The 8,157-nt window shown below is 45.6% G+C and overlaps 3 protein-coding genes across 3 annotated transcripts; 2 read left to right on the top strand and 1 right to left on the bottom strand.

Moving 5' to 3' along the window:
* Positions 1-676: 676 nt before the first annotated feature.
* On the top strand, positions 677-2,116 carry PCYB_147390 (cutA homologue; the record flags this gene model as incomplete). Its single annotated transcript, XM_004225210.1, has 5 exons — positions 677-985; positions 1,191-1,283; positions 1,461-1,559; positions 1,661-1,693; positions 2,051-2,116. The coding sequence occupies 5 exons, from the start codon at positions 677-679 to the stop codon at positions 2,114-2,116; spliced, it is 600 nt and encodes a 199-aa protein (XP_004225258.1).
* Positions 2,117-2,703: 587 nt separating this feature from the next.
* Positions 2,704-3,210, top strand: PCYB_147380 (hypothetical protein; the record flags this gene model as incomplete). The annotated part of the gene is made up of 1 exon (XM_004225209.1): positions 2,704-3,210. A coding segment is annotated over one exon (507 nt), but the record flags the coding sequence as incomplete, so codon positions are not given.
* On the bottom strand, positions 3,078-6,651 carry PCYB_147370 (protein phosphatase 2C domain containing protein; the record flags this gene model as incomplete). The annotated part of the gene is made up of 3 exons (XM_004225208.1): positions 3,078-3,320; positions 3,893-3,913; positions 4,169-6,651. Coding segments are annotated over 3 exons (2,745 nt in total), but the record flags the coding sequence as incomplete, so codon positions are not given.
* Between the last annotated feature and the right edge of the window lie 1,506 nt (positions 6,652-8,157).

Raw genomic sequence — 8,157 nt, 5'->3', positions numbered from 1 at the left:
AAAAAAAAAAAAAAAAAAAAAAACAATAAACTTTTAAAATTTCAAGCGGGTGTAAAAAAATCACATGGAATTATATCAATTTGCATTCGATTATTTCTTCGCTTGACAAAGGAACACTTACAAAAATGTACCGACTTAAATTGCGACCTCTCTGTGCAACGTTTTGAAATACCTACCGTGGCCTTACAAAAGGATGCAATGAAGCCTTCCTTCTTTTCTCCCTATGCAACGTATGACCAATTTGGGCTTTTATGACAGCCATCTCTATGAAGTCACCCCAAAACGTGTTGCCTTGCCGGTGCTTCTTCAGCGCGCATATATAGCACATATATAGCACATACATAGCACATACACTTAAGTGAATGTAACTCTCCGATCGTGTAGGCGCGTATGTCTACCCCTCCCAACCGCTGCCTTGCGAAAATTTGCTCCCCACGGTGTACACGCTTCTTTCCTACAACGTTGTGCATGTCGCGTTCCCCCACCGTTGTACATGCCGCGTCTCCCCACCGTTGTGCATGCCGCGTCTCCCCACCGTTGTGCATGCTGCTTTTCTGCAACGTTGTGCATGCTGCTTTTCTGCAACGTTGTACATGCCGCTTTTCTGCAACGTTGTGCATGCTGCTTTCCATCCACGCTAATCGCACCATTCATGCGCGCAGTGACACTCCTGACAATGCTCATTTCGCTAGCTGCTACGACAACGAAGAGGTGTCAAAATAAACTTTTGTATTCCCTTTTTGTAAATAACAGTACAAAGCAAAGCTTGTTAAAGAAAGGTTCCCTCGGACAAGGCAGAAAAAATTCATCACCTTGTGCGAGATCCTTCTGCACTAAAATGGAAGACCCCACAGAGTTCATAGCTGTGTATGTTACTGCCCCTGGAAGCGATGTCGCAGAAAAGGTGGGTCCTGCACGAGGCAGTGCTACTAATAGGGGGAAAAAAACAGCACAGATAAAGATGAAAGAGAATAGAAATGAGAAAGTAAAACAAACCAAGTGGGGAGAGTCAGTGCTCCCCTGTACTTTCACTCCTCTATTTTCGCTCCTCCTCTATATTCGCCCCCCCTCTACACTCCCCGTGCGCGATGTGCACACAACGTGGAAAACGTGGAGCTGCAAACACATTCCCATGCTTGCTGCGCAGTTTTTCACGCCTCCTTTCTCGCCACTCTTTTCCAACTTTGTAGATTTCAAATGTGATGCTTGAAGATCAGCTAGCCAGCTGCGTGAACATCATCCCAGGCGTCCTCAGTTTATATCACTGGAAGGGCGAGATAGCTGTACTGTCACCAAACGCGCGCGGGTGCATTAAGCGTTTCGTATCTGTATCTCTACACGTGTGCATTAATCGTTTCTTATCTGCATCTCTACACGTGTATGGTGTGCATCCTGGCCGCTTCTTCGCGCTCCCCCCCCTCCTCGCACGCTATACATTCTCACTTGGTTCCCACCCGCAGCGTGATAACGAAGTCCTGATGATGATCAAAACGAGGAAGAATTTATTCGCCAAAATTGTGGACGCGGTGAAAGCAAACCATCCGTACGAAGTGCCAGAGGTGGGTCAACAGGGGGGGTGTTGCTATGCCCGTCCGCCGATTTGCCATTTCGTTTCCCCATTTTTACATTGTCCCCATTTGGTGCCCCCCTCCCCGTTTAGGTCATTTCCGTCCCAATACAACAAGGCAGCAAGGTCGGTTTGGAGTAGCTGCTGGGGATAAGCACCACGTGTGCTCATGTGCTCATGTGCGCATGTGTGCGTTGTGTGACCATTCGCGCATACAACGGCATGCATTTGGCGTACCTGCGCGCGCACGAACGAAACCGCCGCTTGGAAACGTTCCTCAGCAAAGCGCGCAAAAAAGAAAAAAAAAAAAAAAAATATATATATACCTCTGCAAACCTCTGCATACCTCTATGTATGTAAAAACGCACACCGCAACCGGTGGCCCCCTCCTTTCGTTCCCAAATGAGAAGATAAGACATCCAAAGGAGGGGCGTTTCTTCTCACATATTTTTCCCAATTGAATTTCCCCCTTTTCCCCTTCAGGACTACTTAGATTGGATAACCAAATCGGTCAAATCGCCCTCCGAGGGGGACAAGAAAAATACCTAGGCAGTGATGTCATCCGGAGGAGATGAAAATTGTTGCTACGTACTCTGCTCCCCATCTTCCGTTTTTTTTTTTTTTTTTTTTTCCTCCTCATAAACGTGACGAATAATTTCTCGTTTGTTGGTATATGACAACAAGAAATGGTTTTCGACGTTTTATTTTTCTTTACATTTCTTTACATCATCTTAGCGTCGGTTTTTTTTTTTTTTTTTTCCCTTCAAAATTTTCATCACCTTCGTAAAACAGCTCCTTTTCTCCACATGAGCGAGTTTAAAAAAAGGAGCAGTCAGATTTGGTAGCCTTATTGGCAGCATCATTGGCAGCATCATTGGCAGCATTATTGGAGCACTCGTGTGGGCGTAACTGTGCGAAGGCGCCATTATACGCACAGCCGCACCGTCGTCGCGATCGCCCAGCAAGAGCCCACATTTACTCGCGCGCAAAGCATTAACATGTGCATATAGGCGGATATACCCAAGAAGGCAGCTGTCCAAGTGAAGTGACGCGCCAGAAAGTACACACATCCGTTCAGGTGCAACAACAGACACGAGAGCAGCCGAAAAAAAAGGCAAACACCATTTACGAACACCATGAAAAAGGCCCAAAATGAAGTCATAAAATTCGCACCGTTCGACTTAAAAAATAGACAATCCCTGATCAATTTTTACAAAATGTTATGCAAAGATTATAAGTGTGGAGAGCTGCACGAAAATATCATTTTAAATCCAGACAAGAAATCGCCCTTCCTTTACGTGGAACAGAGAGAGCACGAAATTATTTTCGGCTTTAAGGATACCAATAATGACATATATCAGAGGTTGGTGAAATTAAAAGACCATAAAATTTTTGGCTACAAGCAAACTAAGCAAGATCAAATAATTGCACAGTTAATTAAGAATATACAAAATTATTCGTACATTGAAGGAGGTGCCCTCGTGACTTTTCACAAATCCCTTCTAAAGAGTTATATGCTCACGCAGCTGCAGCAGCTGAAGGAGCTGCAGAAGGTGTCGGAGTTATCGAAGCCGTCGGAGTTATCGAAGCCGTCGGAGCTGTCCAAACCGTCGGAGCTGTCCAAACCGTCGGGGCCTTTGGACAAGTGATTGGCCAGGGAAACGACGAAGATCAGCAGCACACACAGAAGAGAGGCATCCCTTGGGGAGGGACCCAAACTCACTGCCGCCAAGTTAGACACTACAACGTGTAGCTTGCCAAGGTTTGAAGCGGCCCTACAGTTAGCAACGCGTTGAATAAATCAGGGCGCATGTGCGTGGGGGGGGAAAGCACCTTCGGCGAGGTCCAAATTCTATCCTCTTGTATAAAGTGTCATGGTGATGATAAAAAAAAAAAATGGCGCGCGAAATTGGGGTAGCCATTGAGCAACACCAAAACAAACACAGTTAAGTTAAGCTTGGCTTTATAATTTTTTTTTTTTTTTTTTTTTTTTTTTATTTGCAATTTGTTCAAATTTTGCGTTGGCCCTAAAAAGGGAAAAAAAAAAATAAAAAAACTTCAATAAGAGCACACTACGATGGTGATAATAGGTACATAAAAAAAATGGGGCAATTAAAACAAATTTCGCGCTTTGGGGAAGGGGGTCAAAAGGCGTGACAGCTGCTTGGGGACCAAATGGCGTGACATCTGCTTGGGGGCCCAAAGGCGTGACAGCTGCTGGGGGACCAAATGGCGCGACAACTGGGGGAGATTTACATAGGAAGGGCCGCCCGGAGCCATCCCCTTAAAAATTCACCCAAGTTGATGCTGCGCGGGTCAGAAAACTTCGGAAAACATGTTGATATCCTGCAGGGAGGGGGCGTGAATAGGGGGAAAGGAGAAAAGGAGAAAATGAGAAAAGGAGAAAAGGTGAAAATGAGAAAAGGAGAAAAGGAGAAAAGGAGAAAAGGAGAAAAGGAGAAAAGGAGAAAAGGAGAAAAGGAGAAAAGGAGAAAAGGAGAAAAGGAGAAAAGGAGATGTTAAATGGGGGAAAACGTTGCCACATCGCCGGCACGGGACACGGGAGGGCGCGGGGGCAAAGCGCCCATCGGCTGCTCTCACCTCGCCAGGGGCCTCCTCGAGCGGAGGCGCGTCCACGGAAGCGTCCTCGGACTCGCCGCTAAAGATGTCCTTCCTCCAGTAAAAGAAAATGACGGTGCAAGTCTTGTCGTCCGTGGAGCCACGCCTGGAGGCCTCATGGACCACCTCCTCCGCAGCCTCCTCCGGCTTCCTATGGATGTTCCTCCAAACGATATCGATGATTTCCTTATCCGTCAAAACATTCAAAATCCCATCAGTGGCCAGGACCAAAAAAGAATCCATATCAAAGTCGATAGTGTAAACACTAATAAAAGGTTTGCATAAAACAATTTTTTTAGGGACCTTGTATGATATGTCTCCAAAGGATCTAGATGTGGATAAAGCCAAAAAGGTGTTTTCTCGACCTGTATGTCCTTTCACCTTATGTTTCGTAATGATTCTGTTGATTCCATTAATGTTCGCTATGATTCCTCCACACTTCAATATCCTCACTCGTTCTTCTTGCAAATCCGGTTTATGTCTTAGTGATAGCTTCACTGGTTCTCTATCATGACATATGAGTGCACCTGAATCTCCACAGTTTGCACACAACACTTTAAGAGACCCATCGTCATCGGGTCCGTAAATCAAAACGACACATGCTGTAGAGCCATCTTTATAGTTATACTTCTTCGACAATTCTATGTAATTCTTGTCCGTCATGTCGAACCCCTTAATGCAGCTATCATACAATGCCCTTATCTCAACACTCAGGTCATTTAGTTTGGATCCCTTGTCTTTGCATTGCTTCTTACATGTGATTAAAAAAGACTGCCTGAATTTTGCTATCAAATTTGTCTTTAAGTGGGTCATTACGTACCTTGCACAGTTGGACCCACCGTGTCCGTCGAATACTCCACTAAAGAAACACAACCCGTCACTCTCCGATACGTTATTCAGGTCTAGAATCTCCTTTGTCACGTAAAAATCTTCATTTTCGCATCTGTTGTGATCCCCCATTTGGCTGTACGTGCCGCACACCAAGTCGTCCTCCAGCACCATACTGAACTCTTCCACAGTTTCGTCGTTCACCTCGGCGTTCTCCCGTCTGAGGCGGCGCCTATCAGCAGAGCGGCCATCAGCAGAGCGGCCATCAGCAGAGCGGTCATCATCAGAGCGGTCATCGGCAGAGCGGCCATCGGAAGAGCGGCCATCGGAAGAGCGCCCATCAGCAGAGCGGTCATCAGCTGAGCGGTCATCGGAAGAACGCCCATCGGAAGAGCGCCCATCAGCAGAGCGATCTTCCCGCGCCGCGCTGCCACTCGAGGGACTGCCGCCCGTTGGGCCTCCATTCCTCTGCTCAGTCTTGTCACCCCTCAAAATGCTGCTGCCCGAGTCGGCCTCCGCACCGTGACCCCCGCTACTACTTCGACTGATGATCCGACTGGAGTTGCTCCTCATGCTGCCACTGTCCTCAATAAGCACACACGGGTTCGCACGCACGCTGTGATCACTCACCATGTCGCTCATGTTTGCAAGCAAATTTCTCTCATCTGCGTTACTCGCCTCCCCTTTTTTATTCAACAATGGATCATCAGAATCGAACTCAAACGAGAAGCCATTTTTGTGTCCGTTCCCACTGCGGGTGCCACTACGGATGCCACTACGGATGCCACTTGGACTGCCACCCCGACTGCCACCCCGACTGCCACCCCGACTGCCACCCCGACTGTCACCCCGACTGTCACTCCGACTCACACTGACGTCTCCCCTTTCGTCAAATGAGCTCTCTAACTTGAGAAAAGACCCATCCTTGACATAATAAATTCCCTGCGTTTTTATGTTAAAGTACAGCTTATCCTTAACATGGTAAAGCCAATCACATAATTTATGAACAAGCCACTCGTCCTGCTTGTTCGCTTGAAACCATTCCTTCTTATTATCTTTATATATTGACGGATATACTATTTTTTCTCCATTGTTCGTTATTCCCACCTGTTTGTTTTCATCCACGGGATTATCATCCTCATTTGTGTCGTAAATTATGTTCGATATTTCGTTCAGTTGGTTGTTCCAGCTCTCTTCATTTTTTTGTTTCACCTGGGTGGTACTGTCAAGTGTCTGTATTCGATCATTGCCGGTGTCACCACTGCGAACGTGGCCCGAAGGAACCTCCCGCGTGGTGCTCATCATTCCTCCAGTTTCATATTTGAACAAATTCCCATAATCTTCGTCTCCGAAAATTTTACTATGATTTTGACAGTACAGGTGAAAGTTATCCTTCCTGGAAGGCTCCCTCGTCGGTTCGCCAATAGTTGTGGTCTCCACTTTTTCCGCCTTCCTATCCGTCGTGACCTCCCCCCCCTCCTTGGCCACTCTCCCAGCCCTTCCTCTAGACTCCTTCTTCGTTCGCACTTTAACTTGATTCCCCACCTTACCTCTCACCACTCCGCATTGTGCACCTTCCTGTCCATTTATAACTGCTTCTTCCTCCCCCGAATATTTCTTTTTTTTTTTTTCTCCTTCTTCACACTCGAGTCGTCAAACAGAGGTGCGCTTCTCTTATGGCTACCGCTATTCTGTTCAACACCTCCCAACGTTATACCGTCGGCAGCACCCATAACAGTACACTCACTGGGCGTCTCGTACATTATATTATTAAAAGTTTTATGTACCAATTTGTCGATAATATTATCATTAATCACTTTGTGGAAACCTTTTTTCATCATCTGATTATTCTTCCTTTCTTTATCTTCCACTCTGTATAATCCCTCACCTGCGGAGTTTTCTCTCCTCCTGTGCCTCTCCCCCATTTCGTCATCTCGCAGTGTGATTACTTCTCCAGGTACTTCCCCCCGATTGGCTACTTCCCCCCGAGTGACCGCTCCATTTTGACCCCCTCCGCTGGGGCCATTCCCATCACTTACATACCCATACGCCCCCTCCGATAGTTTTTTTTCTTCGTCACCCCCTATTAACATCTTTCTCGCCTTAAAATGGATGCTGCCCATTTGTTCCTCTTTCACGTGAGCCTTATTCCCACCCTGGGTGTGTGTAACCTCTTCGAACTGGTCCTCACTTAACAGCCTCCTCTGTGCAGGATGCGCCTCTTTCTCTGTGTAATGTTCTACGTCCATTCTCAGCGATGCGTCTTTCCCTTTGCAAGTTGGTTCAACCTTATGCTCCATTTTGATATTCCCATAAGGAGCACCTCCCCCAGGTACTACCATCTGAACTTCCACCCCGGAGCTGCCGCTATCACTTAGACCATTTTTCTGACCATCTCTACTCCCTCGAAAAAAATTATCACCACCCTCGTCTTCCACTTCGCTTTCATCCTTATCCCTCGTTATCATTATTTGTGCATTCTTTTTCCCTTTTTTTCACTTTTTTTTACATCAATGGGAAAGTGGTACCAATGGGAAAGTGGTACCAATGGTTCAATGCTACTACTGCGCCTGCAAACTTCCCAGCGTTTCGTACAACACACTTTTAACCAACGTGCATGCGCTGCCAGACGCATCGAAATGCAAATGCATCCACCAACAATTGGGAACTACTCAACTATATTTCGCGTAGGACAGGTCTACGTAATTTGGAGAAAATCAGTTCCTTTCAAAAGGAAAAACGGCTGAGTGAGAGAAAAAAAAAAAAAGTGGACCCCCAAAAAAGCTAGCACAAAAAAATACATCATATTGAATTGAAACTCGTCCAACTTTTACAATTTGTTTCACATTGACATAACTTCACCACCTTCTACATTTCAATAATTAAAAAAAAAGGATGATTAATAATGCGGTAAATAAATATAAAAAAAGGGAAGTAGGAAAAAAAAAACAAAGCATTGATAAATGAATGAAAAAATGAATGAATAAATGAGTGAATAAATGAATGGATAAATGAATGGATAAATGAATGGATAAACGAATGAACTTGGGGGAAGGTAATTAATTTTTTCGTTCGACCAGGTGTTTAAAAAAAAAAAAAAAAAAAGTATATATGCATGCGTGTACCTTCGCATGTTCGTATGC

This window comes from Plasmodium cynomolgi, chromosome 14 (assembly GCF_000321355.1).
Source record: "Plasmodium cynomolgi strain B DNA, chromosome 14, whole genome shotgun sequence".
NCBI lineage: Eukaryota > Apicomplexa > Aconoidasida > Haemosporida > Plasmodiidae > Plasmodium > Plasmodium cynomolgi.
This window is presented reverse-complemented; position numbering and strand designations above follow the sequence as displayed.